The sequence below is a fragment of the Monodelphis domestica genome, chromosome 5 (assembly GCF_027887165.1).
Source record: "Monodelphis domestica isolate mMonDom1 chromosome 5, mMonDom1.pri, whole genome shotgun sequence".
Taxonomy (NCBI): Eukaryota; Metazoa; Chordata; class Mammalia; order Didelphimorphia; family Didelphidae; genus Monodelphis; species Monodelphis domestica.
Window position 1 is genome coordinate 279,982,445 of NC_077231.1, and position 20,043 is coordinate 280,002,487.

The 20,043-nt window shown below is 39.2% G+C and overlaps 1 protein-coding gene across 9 annotated transcripts in view; it reads left to right on the top strand.

Annotated features, from left to right (window-relative positions):
- The window catches only part of MYRIP (myosin VIIA and Rab interacting protein), a 448,499-nt gene extending 430,155 nt beyond the window's left edge, over positions 1-18,344 (top strand). For 7 of the 9 annotated variants that reach the window (XM_007505045.3, XM_056800212.1, XM_056800214.1 and 4 more), the window contains 6 exons: positions 5,611-5,805; positions 9,558-9,719; positions 10,857-10,961; positions 11,085-11,145; positions 11,317-11,435; positions 15,996-18,344. In XM_007505045.3, coding sequence (XP_007505107.2) covers positions 5,611-5,805; positions 9,558-9,719; positions 10,857-10,961; positions 11,085-11,145; positions 11,317-11,435; positions 15,996-16,028 — 675 coding nt within the window. In that variant the 3' untranslated portion in view covers positions 16,029-18,344. Of the gene's footprint in view, positions 1-5,610; positions 5,806-9,557; positions 9,720-9,828; positions 9,883-10,856; positions 10,962-11,084; positions 11,146-11,316; positions 11,436-15,995 lie in introns of all 9 variants that reach the window. The other 2 variants (XM_007505042.3, XM_007505044.3) reach the window with 1 other exon arrangement.
- Positions 18,345-20,043: the final 1,699 nt, after the last annotated feature.

Consider the following 20,043-nt stretch of genomic DNA (forward strand, 5'->3'; position numbering starts at 1 on the left):
GAATTAAAAAAAAATTTTTAATTGTAAAAGAAGTCTGCTGGTCATTTCTAGTTCTAAGATCCTTTGATAAAAATCTTATTCGTCTGCCTCTTCTACCTCACAAGATTATTTGGGGGAGAGTAAATGAGATGATCTATATAACATATATTGTAAACTTTTAAGAGCAATATAAATGCCAGATGCTAGCATCATCATTGTTACCATTGCCACCACCACCATCATCATCAATATCAGAGTGACTGGTCTAGTCACTTCATCACCAGTGTACATTCAAACCCCTCTCTGTCTTAGTGGATGATCTTTAGGATAGTTATGTCCAAAAAACACCATCTCTCTATAGCCACCATGAAACTCTTTGAACCTAGGCTGTATGTTCCGAGACTACAGAAAAATTGCTGGGCTTGTGCATGAAGCCTTTCTAGTTTGGTACAGTGCTCATCATGCGTGTTCTCCAGTGGCACAGTCTTTATAACTCTGTGTACCATAAGACAACAAAAGGAATTACAATAAAAAGAGCTTCCTAACAAAAACTTATCCATGTTTCAGTCATCTATTTTTTTATCATCATCATCATCATCATCATCATCATCATCATCATCATCATCATCATCATTGTCATTATCACCCTACTCACAATCTTGATTCAATTCCCATCTCTATCACTTGATAACTGTGTGAAAAAAGCAAGTTATTCCATCTCTCTTGGCCTCAGTGTCTTCATCTATAAAATGATGGGATTAGACTAGACATCTGAGGTTAGTACTAGCCCTAAATCTATGTTCCTCTGGACCTATCATCATCATATCAAACAAAATTTGACATCAATTACAGCGAACCAGAATCATTGGGACAATTCTTTTGATATGTACGATGAAATGTATCCCTTTATATTTTCCCATTTTGCTCATCAAGGAACATCCCTTCAACCATGTGGTCCCTTTCTCCTGTTATTGAGTTACTCCCCAAACTGACCTCCTTTTCAAAGAAGGTCCCAGATTCTCCAGCCTTTATTTTTTCTCCCAGATCCCTTTCTGACTCTCTGGACTCCCATCTCCCCTTTTTGCTTCTCCAGTCTTGCTTTTCAGTTCCATTTGATGCATTGTCTTCCTCCATTATAATGGAAGCTCCCTGAGGGCAAAGGCTGCCTTTCTTTTAATTGTATTTTATCTCCAGTGCTTAGTGTACAGTGCCTGGCACCTAGTGTTCCATAAATGCTTGTTGACTGCCAGACTATCTTGTGTCCATGTTTCATTATGTTCTTTCACACACAAAAAAGTCACTTTTCCCTCATTTTCTCAGGAACCAACATTTTCTCCATCTCCTTTCTGTATTCTACCTAGACATCCTCCTATTAGCAACTTATTCTGATTAAAACAACACCAGATTTCCTCCTTGTTTAACATTAGTAGAGGAGCTCAGATTAAAAGCAACCTTGTGATTTCTGGCTAAGTGCAAAATCTATGATGAGGACCACCTGAGGCAGGCCTCCATCACAAATGAGCGCCTATTTAAGTCATCCACTTGGGATTCACCGTGAGCACCGTGCTCGTTAAACAGTCACTGACAGCCATTTAAAATGAAATCTTTTAACTCAAAGGAAATTGCTTCTTAGTCAGTCTCTTACTGACTTTCCCAATAATATCTCCTTCTTGGTATTGGTGTGCCCAGATCGACCCTCTCCAGTCACCTCTATCTAGGCATGCTCCAAAGGCAAGATTCTAGTTTACGTTAGTTAGCCTGAAATTATCATTGTGATCCCCCTTAGCTAGGCATCCCCTCTGGCTTAATATTCATGTCAACTTGTCCATCCTTTCCTACCCCCAGGCCCTCTGTAATTAGAAAGAAATAGGTTGGATGGCAGACATTTTTCCCATATTTATCCTTGTCTCTCACTCTGAAGAAAGGCATCTGAACCTTTCTTCCATTCCTGTCCCACCCCTCAAATTGAGACCTGACATAAAAGCACTCTCCAATGCCAGTGATATTTCTGGTTTTGCATTCAGAGAGGGTAGCACTTGCCTATTCAGACCAGCTGTGATAGGAGGGAAGGAAAGCAATCAGATATTCCAGGCATGAGAGTGTTTGATTCCTTACAGCTGGGAAAGTGCAGGTTGTCAGATCTGTTTGCTATTACTCCTGCTTTTGCTTCCCAACAGGGAGCACATTTTTTTATGTAATCAGGAAACCAGCAAGTCAGAACATAGTACATAACTTTTTTTTCTTATTGTTTTCTTAATTTCTTAAGTCACTGGGCCCAGCTGGTGACCAGTTCACTCTTGATGAGTTAAAGCAAATTATAGATAACCAAACCTCTGGCTAGTTTGAAATAGAAGTGCTCTCTTACTGAATTGATTAAGCAAATTGAGCAAAAGAACCTTTAGATACAGAAATAATATTAATTTCAATAAATTAATTTCTTATGCATTCCTTTGATGCTAGAAATATATTTCATCTTAATTGGCACTCAGGGTAGCTAGGTGGTTCAGTGAATAGGGGCTGAATCTGGAGTCAGGAAGACTAATCTTGAGCTCAAATCTGGTTTCAGACACTTAATAGACCTTCCCTCCATCTCTCCATCCTCCCTTTTCCCTCCTTCCTTCCTTGCCTTCCTTTCTTCCTTTCTCTCTCTATTTTTTCCTCTCTTCCTCTTTCTTCCTTTTCCTTTCTTTTCCCTTCCTTCCTTCCTTCCTTCCTTCCTTCCTTCCTTCCTTCCTTCCTTCCTTCCTTCCTTCCTTCCTTCCTTCCTTCCTTCCTTCCTTCCTTCCTTCCTTCCTTCCTTCCTTCCTTCCTTCCTTCCTTCCTTCCTTCCTTCCTTCCTTCCTTCCTTCCTTCCTTCCTTCCTTCCTTCCTTCCTCCCCTACCTTCCATCTTAGAACAGACACTAAGTATCAGTTCCAAAGTGAAAGAGCAGTATGGGCAAGTCACTTAACCCTGCTTGCCTCAATTTCCTCATCTTTTAAATGAACTAGAGAAGAAAATGGCAAACCCCTATAGTATCTTTGCCAAGAAAACCCTAAATGGGTTGACAAAGAGTTGGAAACTTCTGAGACCACCAAACAATATAACTGGCATGAGAAAGCATAGCAGATTACTGTCAATATGCTATAGTGAATAGAGTGCCAGCCTAGATTCAAATCTTACCCAGCTCAATTTCATTATCTGTAAAATGTGAATGATAATAATAGCACAGACCTCACAGAGCTGTTGTGGGGATCAAACTACATAATAAAGGTAAAATGTTTCAGAAACCTTACAAGTGCTAAGTAACTGTGAATCATTATTATTAATCTGCAACCATTCTCTGTGGTTCTTCTACAGCTTATTGCTTTTCTTACTTGACATATTAAAGGTTCCACACTCTTGTTGGTATATTGTTCCACTGTTCCCAATCCCATACACCTCCATCTTGATTGTGAACCTTTTTTTGTTCTGTAACTACTCAGAATCAATCTTTTAAGAATGTATCTTCCTACCATACTTTCTCCTTTTCTTTCCTCCCTTCCTTTTCTCCCTCACTTCTCTTCTTTCCTTCCTTCCCTCCCATATTTCTTTTCCTTCCTCCCTTCCTCCCTTCCTCCCTCCCTCCCTTCCTTTATCTATCCCTTTCTTCCTTCCTTCATCTATCCCTTCCTTCCTTCCTCCCTTCCTCCCTTTCTCTCTTCCTTCTGCCCTTCCTTACTCCCTTCCTCCCTTCCATCCTTCCTCTCTCCCATCCTTCCTTCCTTCCTTCCTAAAATCTTTTAAAAACCCTTACCTTCCATCTTCGAATAGTCACTAAGTATCATCTCTAAGGCAGAAGAGTAATAGGAGCTAGGCAATTGGAGTTAAGTAACTTGCCCAGGGTCACACAGCTAGAAAATGTTAGGTTATATTTGAACTCAGGACCTCTATCTCCTGGCCTGAATGTCTATCTCTTGAGCCACCTATCTGGCCCTCATATTTTTTTATGTAAATATACTATAGGTAAATCACCTAAACTTTTGATAGTTTTCCTAAAAGAAAAAATGTGAAATCCTCCAAATTGATCTCATCATGGTTCACAAACAAAAAAAAATGAACTTTGTTTCCTGCTTAGTCTAATTTTTCCCCTGTAATGACCCTCACTGAGTACAAGTGAGGAGTCATGAATTCATCGAAATCTCAAGAATGATGCCTTCTTCTGGTTTATTCAGGAGCAGATTTTCTTCTTTTTTTAAACCCTTACCTTCCATCTTGGAATTAATACTATGAATTGGTTCCAAGGCAGAAAAGTGGTAAGGACTAGATAATAGGGATTAAGTAACTTGTTCAGGGTCACCCAGCTAGGAAGTATCTGAGGTCAGATTTGAACCCAGGACCTCCCATCTCTGGCCCTGGCTCTCCATCCACTGAACCACCTATTTGCTCCCCAACATGCATTATCTTGAATGAATAACTAGGAGCAATGAGAATGGGAAAGAAGACAAGGTAGAGCCAGCCATATGTACCACTGCAACCCTGGGCCATAGAATGCCCATCTCTCCTTATGTACTTAGGGTTTACTTTTCTAGACAGTGGTTCCTAGCATATGGAAAAGTTTGTCTACAACCAATAGCACACAGCTGCCAAGGCAGCTGAATAAATCTCCTGGGATGGCCAGATGCAGAGCTTCACTACACTAGACATAAAAGAGGAAAGAAGAAGGCTTTGCTCCCTCTATGGATTTTCAACAGCATTTTTTACCTGGGAGAATCCCAAGGATGTCTGTATTTGTTACTGTGTGTTATTGTTTAAGAAACCATGGTGATGTGTGGAAGTCAACATAGCCACCCAAAGCCATTCTTGATCCCTTCTGCATTTCTGACTTCTCTGACTGTAAGATGGGAGCAGTGCCCCCAAAGTCTTCCCTGTAGAAATATAGACCAAAAAAATCCACTATAAATAAAGGTGTGTTCCTTAGACAAGTTTGCTCATTTGGAATTCAATTGATGACAGTCTCTGGATAACTTTGGAATCAGAAATTCTGAAGCAAATTAAATAAATCCATATAATAAATACTGGTGGCAAATTCAAAAAGAAAACAGCTATCACAGATATGATACATATTTGTTAAATAAAGTGAATTTGAGCTCCCCTTCTCAGCCTCCCTCCTCTTAAAGAAAGTATCCAGTGAAATATTAGACAATCTAAAACAGAAAGTGTAAGCTCCTTGGACTATCCTGTTTTCACCTTTACATCCCTGATGCCTGGTACTTCTTAATTGCTTGTCGACTGATTTAAGTCCCTAGCACCTACCATTCCCTGGCACATGGTTAGAAGCTAAATAAATGCTTTTTGACTGACTGATTGATTGGTTTGATGGAATGAGATGGTTTGTTTTTTTTTAGGACAAAGAATACTGCCTAATTCACACCAGACCTCACTAAAGTCACTTTATGCTCTGTTGGAAAATAATAAGTTTTAAATCATTATTTATTTCTTTTAAAAATATTCTGGCATTTTAAATTCACTTCTTATGCTTTGACATGGAATCTGCCCTTCAAAATTTAATATGTTTATATTTCTATTACATCCCAAGCAACATGGAAGTTTTGTTTTATGACTAAAATGAAGTTCTTATCTTCCCTTCTTTCCCATGTTTGGGCCAAACAGAAGTACTCAGCTGTGTCCCTCTGTAATATCTCTACGGAAGTCCTGAAAGTCATCAACGCTACAGAAGAACTGATTGCAGAATCGACAGGTCCCTGGGATTTCCCAGCAGATCCTCCAGAGAGAGAGAAAGGACCATTTCCTCTTGGGACAGACCACGTGAGACTTGATGAGCAACTCACTTCACTGGAAGAAAATGTAAGAGCGTGTCGATGTGCAAACCCTGCTCAGATTTGATCAGTGATGGTTATGTGATTTGTCCTGTGAGTGGATACCGATCTGTGACTCATTGATGTCTCAGAGCTTAGCACAGTGCCTGGCACACACTAGGAAGTTAATAAATGTTGGTTGGCTTGGCTTGCTGACTTGACTTAAGCTAGGAAATGGAAAGAGTACTGGTGGAGTTAGAAGACAGGATTTCAAACTCCCCCTTCTCTAACTTGTATAACTATGGGAAAATCATTTTTCTCTCTGCAAACTTCAATTAGTTCATCTATATGATGGGGATGTTGGACTATTTTTCCTCTAACATATCTTCCATCCCTCAATCAGTGATGACCTATGAAATATACATGTCTCCATGGGGCCATATTAATTCTCCACACTCTATTGGCATTCTTTTCTCTTACTGTCCAACCATCTCCCATAAGATTGTAAAGCCTACATATCCTATCAGAGACAATTGATGCTGAGAGAGAAATCTTATGTGTGAACCCTGGATAGTGGAGTATAAGGGGATGAAGTGTACTTGTATCCAAAGATTCAAATCAAATCTAGGCTTCCTTCACCTATGGAGGCAGTGTAGTAGACAGTCAGTGAGAGGACCTGGAATCAGCATGATCTGGGTTTGAACTCCATCACACATTAGCTAGGAGACCTTGGGCAAATCACTTACCCTTTCTAGGCCTTAGTTCCCTCCTTTCTAAAATGGGGATAATTAAAATAAATGTAGCATTTAACTTGCAGAGTTGTGGAGAAGCTCAAATAATCTAATATAGAGAAAGCACTTTGTAATCCTTATTCACTTGCTTGGACTTTATTTTCCTTAGGTGTGAAATAAGGGTGTTAAATGAGATGATCAGTGGAAATCTTCCAAGCTCTAAATCCTACAGGCCTGTGATTTATTTAGTCCTTGACTGTAACACTTCATATATAGACATATATATTACCCCATTTAATCCTCACGATAATTTAGTGAAGTAACAAGAAGAGTGACTCAGCCAAAGGCACACTCTTAGTAAGTGACCGATCCAGGACCATAACACAGATCTTTTGGACATCTAATATGGTACTCTTTTCTCACAAGAAATCAGTTAAATCAGATCATTCTACTCCTCAGAGTAATTCTCAAAAGCTATCTACCAGACCCTAGCAAGGATTCTTAATCTGGAGTCTGAATTTTTTTCTCTTTTGGTATTTTGATATTTCAATATAACTGGTTTCCCTTGGAATCCTTTGTAGGTAATTTTATTCTTTTAGGAACACTTCAGTGAAGAGAACTAGGAATCTCACCAGACTGTCAAGGAAATATGTGTCATTAAAAAAAAACAACCCACTAACAACTTCTTCCCTCAAAGTTCTATAGTCTGCGACATGAAAGGCAGGACTGCCTCAACAAATCTCAAATCCTTGAAGTGTTAAAGCATTATAATTGAGATTCAATCTTGGATAATCCCCATTATTAATACTAAAATATTATTATACACTTAGGCAATAACAATCACAATGTCTAGCTAGTGTTTTAAGGCTTGTAATGCATTTTACAAATATATTTCATTACTATACCCTGTAACGTGAAATGGTTAGACTTAACGTACAATATACATTTCTCCTGAATCTCGCTTTGAGTTTCTATGCCAGGCATTTAATAGGATTATTTCCCTGTCAGATAGATAGGTATATTTCAGGTGCTTCCATTAGACATCACACTCCACCCAACCTTATTTCCATTCTCCTATTCATTAAGCCTTCCTGTTCTAAAGACATCTACCACAGACTCAGGATGTAAGTGACACTAGTAATCTCATCAGCTCTGAGGAGATAAAAGCAATGATTTTGTATTCTTGAGTAGAGGATGCTCTAAGGCGGAGGCTTTTGAAAACAGGTTTTCCTGTCAAGGAGTTGTCAAATGTCTTTCTGGCATTTTCTTCTATAGGGAAATATTGGTCCCCAGCACTTCCTTTTCTCATTTCACTTTCAGAAGCCATTCCACCATATTTCTGGGAGCCTTTTTTCAAGGTTGTTTTATAAAGAATGAAGAGTGGTGGTGAAATGTCCACTCCCTCTTTTGAAAAATGTGTTGAATTTGTCAAACCAGTAAGCATGGAGACAAATCTTTTTGTCTTCCCTAGGAAGGAATCCAGAAATACATAGCAAAAGAGGGCTGTCTTTAGTTGAAAGAATTTTTTTTTTCTAGATTCTAATTTGAGAGACTGAGACAGGTGATTTTCTACTTTGATTTTCCTCTTTTTTTTTTTAAACTGTTACCTTCCGTCTTGACCAGAAGAGTGGTAAGGGCTAGGCAATGGGGGTCAAGTGACTTGCCCAGGGTCACACAGCTAGGAAGTGGCTGAGGCCAGATTTGAACCTAGGACCTCCCGTCTCTAGGCCTGGTTCTCAATCCACTCAGCTACCCAGCTGCCCCCTGCTTTTCTTCTTAAAGACCTCCCATTAACTCTTTTCTCATCATTCTACAAAGTCAAAGCAACAAGCATTTATTGAGCATCTACTGTGTACCAATCGCTGCTAAGCATTAGGAATAAAAGGAGAGACAAAAATCAACTCTGGAAGATCTCATGGTCTAATGGAGACAACATGCAAACAAACTACACACAAGATAAGCTGAGGATAAACTCAGAGGGAAGGGACTAGAATGAACAGAGATTGGGAGGTTTAGAAGATTCCTGTGAAACAAAAACATTTAGCTGGGACCTAAAGGAAGCTCAGAAAGTTAGGAATAGAGGTGAGGTGGGAAAGCATTCTTGCATGGAAGTTAGTCAGTGAAAATGCTCATGATGGGAGATGAATACTTTATAAAATACCCTCCACCAAAGTCTTGCTTGGGTGCATAATTGTAGTGTGGTACAGTGTGGAAGGCACCCTGGATCTCAAAAACGATGAGACACTAGAATGAGATCTCAGTGAAGTTGGTCCTTCCAAACTGGTGATGGACTTAATGTTTGTTATCAGAGTAGACATGAGCATTATTTTTGGAGGTAGAGGTATGAAAGTAGACTTCCTCCTCTCTGTGCATACCCAAAGAGCAGACTGATAATGATGAGACAAAGAAGGGTTATTCAGATATGATTAGAAACTCATGAGGAGAAATGCAAGAAAAATCAGAATGTTGACCTTTAAAAGAATAATTGGGTGCTCATATCCAGTACTGCCTAAGAAAAGTCAAGAATTAATGGAGATGGTGGGAAGAACCTCCATGAGATTAGCATTATAGAATCCTAGATTTAGACCTAGGAGGGACAATGGAAAGATCCTAGTCTAGTCCTCTTTTTACAGAAAAGGAAACCAAGACCCAGTGAGCTAAAGGCACCTGCTCAAAGACATGGATTGTAAGGAAGCAAAGTCAAGATTCCAATCCACTCCCAAGACTCCAATTTCCAAATTCAGCCATCTTTCAACCATGCCTAAATCAAGAGACCCAAGTTTTTGTTCAGCTTATGGTATCTACCAGTCACACAGCATTGGACAAGTCACCTCACTTCCCTTCCTCAGTTTCCTTTGGATTGGTTTCCCTTACTATCTCTCCATTATAAACCTTTCTCTACTCAGCACCAAAGCAATTATTTCATTAAAATGGTACCTGGCTAGTTCAAAAATCAATATTAAATTATCGAGGAATAGATATTTATAAATGCCTTATATGGACTAGACACTGGGAGCTTGTGTTCCAGCCAAGAGTTCCCATGGCTGTTCTTCCTCCCCCTTATTTGTAGGTATACCTGACGGCAGGCACCGTCTATGGCTTAGAGGGCCAGCTGAATGAGCTGGAGGATGCTGCCCGCAGAATCAGCAGCACCACAGGAGAACTGGAGCTTGCTGAGCTAGAGGACCAAGTGGCCACAGCAGCAGCCCAGGTGCACCATGCAGAACAGCAGGTGAGAAGGTCTCTTTTCCTTGTCCCAAGTTGCTAATAGTATTGAGTCACAAGATGTCAAGTGCAGGAGATCCTAGAAGCCAGTCTAAACCACTCCACCCACTTTACAGATGAGAAACTCAGGCCCAGAGAGAGGGACTGACTTGCCCAAGGCCACAGGGGTGGTAAGTGACAAGAGCTAGAACTTAAACCAAGGTCTGTACTATGCCCTGTGCTTATTCTGTCCCTGATTTTATCATCCTTCTGATTATAATTTGATCAATGAACTTCCCTTCCTATACGCTAAACTAGATGGCTTGTCCTGCTGACCCCCCTGAGTCTTTCTTTAACCATATCTTCTTCCCCTCCATCCCTAACAATCGATGCCCTCAAATGATATTTTTCCTTATTTTTCAAAACTTTTCCTCAGAGAGGAGTCCAATAAACTCATTTAACTTGAGGTAAAAATGAATGATACTAGTTTGTGCTCCAACAGCTTAATTGTGGAAGACTCACAGTGAGCTTGGTTATTCACATATCAAAAATTGTTATTCAATGCATCAATCTGGGGGTATTAAAATTGTCTCAGGTTCCTCCTTTGGGGTTCTACCTAGCCTGCTAGAGGAATCTCTTAGAGTAATTCTGGGTACCAGTGTAATACCAGGTCTATTGATATGTTATGCTTTGCCATAGCAACCCTATCCTATGTCCTCCATTTCTGAATATTTTTTGAGGATTTAAAAAAAATTCTCTCAAAGAAGTTATCGTTGGTGATGTGTTATAGCCTACTTAAGCCCACTGTGTTTCCGATCATTATGCTTTCAGTTCTGTAATTTGGGTTATTTGGAAATTATGATATTCCATGATTTGCCATCAGAAAGAATTGCTAAGAGTGTATTGATCTTTAAAAGACAGGGGGGAAATGATGCTTTTTGCCATAACACATGAAACCTTTGGAAGAATAAGCTCATCTCAAGCTTTTTTCTCATAGACACTTCTAGTGATCCTCTAAGAGAACATTCATCCTTACTCTCTAGGAATGTAGACCTATAGAATATAGAATCAACGCGGCTGATGTCATTGTTTAAAAAGTATTTGAAAGACTTCTAACAATCCTCTTTTCTTCTTCCTGCCTGCCTTCATTTTTCTGTGCTTTAAGATTTCAGATATCGAGAGCAGGATTGCAGCCCTGACATTGGCAGGGTTGAACGTGGCTCCATGTGACCGTCTGACAAGGAAACGCAATCAGAAGCAAATGAACCAGGTTCATTTTCTTTTATTTATTTCATTTTCTTTATCAAAACATTCAACACATGGAGAATTCTAGGAGAAAAATAGTGTTTTTGTCTTTTAAAAAAAAATGTTGATCCCTAAATCCTATTCCTAGGTACAGACTATTGACACATCAAGACAGCAGAGGAGAAAACTCCCAGCCCCGCCAGTGAAAAGTAGGTCTTTAAAAAATCATTGAAAATGAGCGTATCTAAACTGAGGGACTCAAAGAGGAAGGCAGATTGGAAATGAGATGAACGGAAAGCTCTCTTCTTCTGAATAGCCCTTTCAGAACCTTTCAATGAAGGTTTCTCAGTAAACTTTGTCCCTCATTTACTTCTTTTCAGATGAGAAAATGGAGGCTGCTTCCCTAACGTCTGTTAAAACCTTTAACCGGAATTTCATACTCCAAGGGTCTATGACACAAAGGACTAAAGAAAGAAAAAGTACTGCCAAGGACTTGATGGTAAATGTATTCTCCTCCGTGTCATTTTCTCAAAGGATATTCACCTCTCCATATGCACACTGGGAACCACGGCCCCTGTGTGCATGGAACCTCAGAGGGGAACTCTCAGGATGACCAACAGACAGTCTTGTATTACCGCTCTTCCAATCAATCAGCACTCTGTGTTTGGAATTCAAAGCCCTCCCCAACCAGCCCCTTCCTACCTTTCCCTTTACTGGAAAGCATACGTGAAATGCTTTACACGCCCCAACCCAATCTGCCACTCAGCTCCTCTGGCCCACGTGACACTCCACCTCCCATATCTGAGCCTCTGAACTGGCTTTCCCCCATCCCTGGGATGTGCCGCCGCCCCCTCACCTCAGTCTCCTGGCTTCCTCCAAAGCTCAGCTCCAGGCCCACCTTCTGCAAGAGGTGCAGGTGTAGATGTCTTGCTGTCCATATTAATATTATTATAGGCCTGGTTTTTAGTAGGTTGTAGCCCCAGTTAGAATGCCATGCAAATCCCTTTAGGGACCTTATTTTTGTCTTTCTTAAGATCTCCATCACTTAAGATAGTAAATGCTTGTGAGCTGACCCCTGCATCCAGAAGGGCTTACTATGTGCCAATCATTGGGTTAAGCATTGGAGATACCATCCCACCCCCTCCAGAAAAAAAGGGAGTAAGAAGGCACCTCCTTCAGGGAGCCCACAGGCTAATGCAATGTATTCTAAATTGTATGTCCCAGTTGTCAAATAGACTGTAAGTTCCTTGATGGCAGGGATTGCTATATCTTTGATATTTCTGGGCTTGAAAGCCCCATATTAAATAAAAATCCAAAGTACCTTTTCTCAAAGAGTGGAAGATAGACTTGCATGAAAAAGAAAAATTAACATCAGGCAAGATATACTAAATTCCAAATGAATTCTGTGGGAGTCCAGAGAAAAGAGATTTCACTTGAGCTAGTTAGGCAGGGAAAATGAAGGGGTTTGATTCACTCTAGGCCTTGAAGGATAACTAAGATTTAAATAAGGGAGAAGATTTGAGAGCATTTCAGAAAACTGGCAAAGCATGAGCTACCTAGCCCTCCTTTAAGCTATCCCTTTATGCCACTTCCCATCGAGCTGTTCAGCTTTATGATCAGGAATATTTTTGTGTCCAAATCTCCTTGTTCAGGCATAAAACATTTAGAAGTTTCCCGCTTCTTACTAACAAGACCATTTGTATTTTGTTACTTAAAAAAAAAAAGCAGAAACATTGATGAAAAGGATAACATCTCCTAGGACTTGACAACAATCTGTATGTCCATATGTTATTGTTATTTATTTAATCATTTTGTGGGTCTGCAAAAATAGCCTGAGCTTAAATTAGTTATTTCCCGTGCCTTATTATGTGCCAGGCACTGTGCTAAGTGCTAGAGATCTTAAGAAAAACAAAAACAGGGTCTCTGACCTGAAGGAACTTACATGCTAATTGGGGCTATAACATCCAGAAAACTAGACATACACATACATACATACATATATATATATTTATTTATACTTACTCTATGTAGATGCATATGGTACATATGAATATATAGGTAGCTAGATAGATGGATGGATAGATGGATAGACAGATAGATAGATAGATAGATAGATAGATAGATAGATAGATAGATAAGATAGATAGATAGACAGACAGACAGACAGACAGACATAGAAGCAGACAGACAGATGTGCAGACAAACAGGTAGAGATAAATAGACAGGCAGACAGAGAGACAGACAGACACACACAGACACAGATAAACATATAAAGCAAGAGAAACAGATAATACAGATAGACAGGCAGAGATATATAGACAGACACACAGGCAGACAGTGAGACAGACAGATAGAGAGATAGACAGACAGACAGACAGATAGATGGATAGATGGATGGATGGATAGATGGATAGATAGATACATGGATACACGGATGCATGGATTCATATATACATACATACTAGGCTTCCTCTTCACTTCTGACACTTAGCTCCCTGGCTTTCAAGTCTTAGCTTACATCTCAGGTTCTAAAGAAGGTCTTTCCCAATCCCCTCTTGCTGTTAATGCTTTCTTAATGAAATTCCCTGTACTATATATCTCTATCTATCTACTTGCCAATCTGTATCATATATTTATAGTCTACATATATTTACTAGGTGTATTTATATCAAAAACTATATATTTCTATCTCTATATACTACAGCTATCTATAAATTCTATACATAGATAAATTATATCTACTACTTGCATATATATGTATATATACATATATATAATAAAGAAATCTCATCGAGAAGACATTAACAGTGAAGACTGAGAAAGACCAACTATAAAAATGAGATTTGAGCTGTCTTTTTTTCCATGTAAGACATTTGTCCATATTAATCCTTTTGTGGAAAAAAAAAGAACCTTGAACAAATAAAATGAAGAAAGTGAAGATTAATAGGCTTTAGCCTGGATTGAGACTCCCATCAGTTCTTTCTCTGGAGGCAGATGGCATTTTTTTATCAGGAGAGCTAAGTCTTGAACAAAGTCAGGGACATTAGGATTCAGAAGTGAGGAGGAAGCATGGTCCAGTGACAGGGGACTCCAATGCATTGGTCTGTCATGACTATGGACACAGAGTAGTACTCCTAAAAGCAGAGTTCATATTGAGTAGGTTTTCCCACAATCTTTGGAGCTTCTTGCTACGGTTATTCAATTCAAGTGGACAAACATACTCAGTACCTACTGTATGTAAGACACTGGGTGTATACCATTACCCAACCCACAAATAGAGAGTGACAGTGCCTTTTTGTGGGACTTCTAAAACTCTTTTTCAAGATATTTCCTACACTTTTGGTCCTTAGAATTTTTTTTTCAATCTGTATCCTGCTTAAATCCTCATCAAACAGTTTAAAAGCCATCATTCTGATTTGCAAACACTGTAAAACAGCTCTTCAGGAGTCCATGACTGTATGTATGTTTGCTTAAGCTCCTTATAAAGTCCAAGAATAATACAAGAAGTCCAAAAATTAAGTAGGCTGGCATCATTACTCTCTAAGTAGATATGTGAATTTGCAACCAGGAATTTGCAACTTCTCCTAAACTCCTTTGAGTTCCAGTTGTGCAAGATCAACCCAGGAAGAGGTCAGAGCAAAAACATAAAGATTTAAAGCTGATGGACACCTTAGAGAAATCAAGATAGACAAGCATCATTTTACAAAGTAGTCCTAGAGAGAGGATGTGACCTGCTGAAGATGTTACTGAATAAGTAACAGACTGAAAAGTCAAACCTAGGTCCCCTCAGCCCTTTATGCAGCCTCCTTAGGTTTTATAGTTAGATATAGGATCATAGGAATGAAGCTAGGACTCCAGAAGCCACTGTCTACATTAAATATTCCTATATATGTACATGTCACCCTCATTAAAGAAGAAGCTTCCAGAAGCCAAGAGCTATTTCAATTTTGTCTTTGTATACTCGGCACTTGGCACAGTGTTTGTGCTGATAATAGTTACCTAAGAAATGTTTGTTGATTAATAGAATGAACTATGCTTACTCCCTCACTTTACAGAAAAATTAACCTGCCCAAGGTCACACTAGAAGTAAGCATCAAAAATGGGACTCGGTAAGGGTGCCTGGTCCTGCTAGAAGATTTCCATTTGATTTTTCAGTCCCTATTCATTCATTCTCCCATATCTCCTTCTTCTACAACAATGAATCTCTGCCCTTATATCTAAAATAACCATATACTTCAAGACTGGCAAAATGGGACGTAATATATAATTTGGGACAATTCTGGAGAGGGTGCAGCCCTTTTGATGAGACAGTGGATTGTTTGTCTAAATGCCAGCATGGTCTTTGATTTTGGCCCAACAGTTGTTGCTCTTGAAGGAAAAGTCTTATGAAGTAAGAAAAAGCAACATAGCACTGTGAATAGAGTATCAGACTTGGTCAAGAAGATCTGAGTTCAAATACAAACTCTGACACTTACTAGCTGTGTGATCCAGCGTAGTTCTGTGGAATGAGAACTGGATCTGGAGTCAGAGGAACTGGATTTAAATCTTAAACTTGATACCTAATACCTAATACTTTGGACAAGTCCCTTAGCTTCCAGAGACCTCTGTTTTTTTTTTCCTTTGTAAAATGATGGTATTGGCTTATATGACCCCTAAGTCTTTTTCGACTCTTAACCTCCGTGTTCTACCATGTAACCACCTAGGATTTATCTATTACTTTTTATTTTTGTAGTTGAGCTATTTTTTAAGTCATGTCTGATTCTTCATGACTCCATTTGGAGTTTTCTTGGCAAAGATACTGGAGTGGGGTTACCCTTTGCTTCTCCAACTCATTTGACAAGGGAGGAAACTGAGGCAAACAGGGTTAAGTGATCACCAAGCTGCAATAATGGAAGGAGTCCCTCTACCCCATGTTGACCACTAGTCCTGTCCATTGGGTCACTAAGAAAGCTTAGTGTAGAAATAGCCAGATGACCAGTCATTAGCTTCTTAGACATTTTTACTTTTGCTAAGTGGACAGTAGATATTTTGCTAATATGTCATTTTCTCTCTCTCTTAGGAACCAACTCCAGGATCCGCCATAATGTTTTAGTGGTACAGAACTCTACTGCCAATCACACACTGCCTCCAGCTGTATACACCAGTGCCTTTCTTGAACAGCCATTGTATACAGTATGTCCCATAGAAAATAGGCCCCAGAGGAGCTTTGCTTCCTCTGGGAGCAGGGCTTTCTTTTTGTCTTGGATACCTCATTGAGAAAGCTGTCCAAGGCTTCAGCATTCTGGTCTGCTAATGGAAACTTTGCCTTATGTTCCCTTGAGAATCCAGGAAGGATACTAAGATACTAAGTTTCCAAAGCAAAGTTCTTTGTTTTACAAATGGCACTTTCCCCCTCCCCTGTCAATCAATTGTGCTAAAGAATGTCGTCTTTTAAGATAATGTTTGTGACTTTTTTTTTTGGTAGCCCTGATTCCAGGAGATGTCTATCAAAATTCCATCTGGTAAAAGAGGAAAAGACCATTTAGCCTGCTCCTACTGGCTGCTTAGTTCTCACAAAGACCTTTCTGACTTATGCATGCTAAGGAAAATGGCCCTAGTAGTGAATGCTAGATTCACTGATGTTGGAAGTGGTAAGAGTGCAGTTTTCATTCTTAAAAAGCAAGGGGAAAAAAAAAAACTACCAATGAGCAGAGGCATCTGTTATTCCCTTCTCCATCTGCCAGGCTTCTGGCTCATGGTTCTTACGGTGATTTTTATTAGTTTGCAGTCACGAACTATGATGTCACATTCCACCAGGACAGCTCCTGGTGAAATAAATATGGCACACCTAAACAAAGATATATTTATGTTTCATCTCCATCCCAGGGACTATCTTGTAATCTGGGCAAGTCACTGGTACCTCAACCCCTTCAGCAACAATTGGGGATTCATCCATTGAGCAGGAATCCATGGGCCATCTTAGGACTTAACCTTTCCCACCACAAGGAAAGAAAAGTGATGGCAAACACATCCCAGAACTCACCTTCTGAGCATTATTCAAGATTAAGGATGTGCAATTTAGTACTACTGTTAGCTCACACGCTTACATTATAGTATACAGCTTCCAAAGTCCTTTCCCTCCCTGTGGGAGATAAGTAGTGAATATAGTAGTATCCCCATTATACAGATAAAGAGATTAAGACTGGTTTTTAGAAGCAGAAGATTCAAACCTAGGTTTTCTCACTCCCACATCCAGGGCTCTTTCCACTAAATAAAGGTCTGTTGGGGAGGATTTATAATAGAAGAGTACAAAAGATAAGGTGAATACAAAATTACTTACAATGCAAATTAGTGAAAGCCAGTTGGAAAATAATTTAAGAATCAATCAAATTGTTTCAAAGGAAATCCTAAAACCCTTTACCAACAAAAAAAATTATCATTATAAGCAACATGACTCCAGGTGATAAAGCATAGCATCAATAAACTATAATGTTATTCTGGGCATGTGTGGACAGCAGGAATAGGTAATAAATTTGTGTCAAATTACAGTCTGCTCACAAAAACAAACAGACCTAAAAACTTCATTCAGTAAAGTGGGTCTTGTTTATTCATAAGTTATTAATGGAGAATCTAATTAGGAGGGTTGAATTAATTGGAATGCCTCAAAAAACCCTCCTTTTACATCATTTTAACCTCTAGATGATTGGTTTATCTGTTACACTATTTCCCAATCTTGGTGGCTACAAGTATGGGTCATGAGCTGACCCTGATGATGATTTGCATATTTGTCTAATTATACTATTTACTAATACTGTGTATGTGTTATCCAACTTAAAGACTCATTTGAATAGAGTAAAATTTTTGGCTTTTGTTCCATTGGTGTGATTTAAAACAAAATAGAAAAGAAAAAAGCCCAAAATACAAAAAAACTCCAAGTTCAAAATAGAATGTTTTCCATAAAGAGGCATGAGAAGAAGCTACTGTTGTTAGTGTTAAAATATTCTGTCTTCTTTGACAAAAATGTGTCCTGTGTAAGCATTGCAAAAAAAAAACAAAAAACAACAAAAAAACAACAAAAAACTGCTCTATGGCATTTGAATTTTTACAACGGTTTCCTTGTGCCAAATCTGTGTGAAAATTTAGTTTTATCATTCAAAAAAAAATCACAAAAGCATATGTTCTATCAACGCGGAGGATTATTTTGTCATCAAGTGATTTCAATCTTTAGTGTTAATATTTATATTTAGATTAATTTTTATAAATGAAAATATTTTAATGGTTTAAGAAAATTAAGACTCTTTAATGATTTCTTTAATGAAGTCTGAGTATCTGAGTACAAGTTAAGCTTGCCTTCATGTTATCTGCATCTTTGCCAAGAATTACTGTCGGGAGAAGTGATAACAGAGTAAAAGTCATTTATGAAAAATAATGTCTGTGCAGATGTGACTGATTTTTTTTTTCAAAAATAATGTAAACCACCTACACACACACACACACACATACACACACACAGAGTTAAAGAGATGCATTCTGGATATTCTCAAACTGGAATTACAAGCACAATGGGTTTGACTGATATTTTTTTCCTGAATCGGTTTTTCTTTCTTATTGACCATATGGACTGATTGTTTCAGCCTCAAGGAAACAGCCATAAGTTTTGCTCTGCCCCCACCCTGCTGAATAGAATGACAGAATGCTTTGCTTCTTGTCCTTGAATTACCTCAAGTAAGTCATATGAATGAAGAAGTCCCTGTCATTCCGTGCCCCAGAGCCTTTGGACTCTTAACCTGGGGTTCTCTGTCCTTGGATAGATTTCAGGGGGTTCACAAAGTTGGATGGGAAAGACGTTGGTTCCATCCTCAGGGAGGAAGTGGAAGGAGCAATGACCTGACTTATGTTGCAGCAGCACTGGCATACCCAGAACTCTTCCATGAAGCCCTGTAGCTGCTCTAGCTTCCCATAGAACTCATAGCATTTCTGGGACTATCCTGCCTGTCCATCTCTTGCTGGCTACCAGCCCTAGCTGCTTCCTAGACCAATATGCACCTTCAGCTTGCATTGCAATGCCCTGATAGCATGAGCTGAATTCTGGATACTAATGGAATGGGACTCTTCTTGGGAGATAAGCTTTCCCTGGATTCCAGTTCAGAGAAATCGGGAATAAATCACACATATTTGTTATTTTTCTTTTGGTCTAAACCTATGATTATATTGATATTGAATGAGGAAATTCTTTCAACCAATGATCCTCTGTAACTTTTCAGCAATTTACCCCTTGCTCTGCCATCTTGGCTTTGCCTCTGGAACTCCAATCTCAGCAATTTACCCTTAATAGATGAGGGAAAGAGAAAAACTAAGTGACTTGCCACACACTTAATACAAGTCAGAAGCAGGATTTTATGTCCAGTCTTTCAGGTCCTGTTCTACTATACTGCACTCGCCTTAGATACCTATTAATCCCACTTATTTTGAAATGTGATCTAATCAAGTTCCAACAGGAGTTGAGAATATAGAATAGTATTCAGCCAGAGTCTGAAGCTCTCTCATACAACTGGGGCTTCCAGTACCACCCCACCCCCATATATGCATAGTCACAGGCCTTTGGTGACAAATTCTGGCTAAATGCATGCATTATTGACCAATTGTGGCTTAAGCTTCTTCTGTCTGACAAATTCAGAATGTATGTCATTGGGCTATAGTTGTCATCAGTGTCTATGTAACAGTCAAAGTTTTGTTTTAGGAAGGGCAGAATGAAAGGAGCATTGTGGCCAGTTCTAAGGAATAATGCCAGTTAAGTCTGTTTTACTGACAGGTGTCATCTGTGAAAAGAAAAGAATGAAATGACTGTGTTTGATTCAGCTCACCTATCCTACAAAGGCATAAACAGAATCTTGGTGTCAGAAAGAGACCTCAGAAGCCAAATAATCTGCATCCGAACTGGAATCCCCATACCTGACAAATAGGCACTGCTTTAAAAACCTCCATTAAGAAGATCTCCTGCCCCCACCCCCAAAAGGCAGTCCTCTCCCCCTTTCCCGCTCTGATGTTAGGAAGTTGTTTATTCCACTCCTGAATCTGCCCTATCTGCTATTTCTACCGATTGATTCTAGTTCTACCCTGTGGGGCCA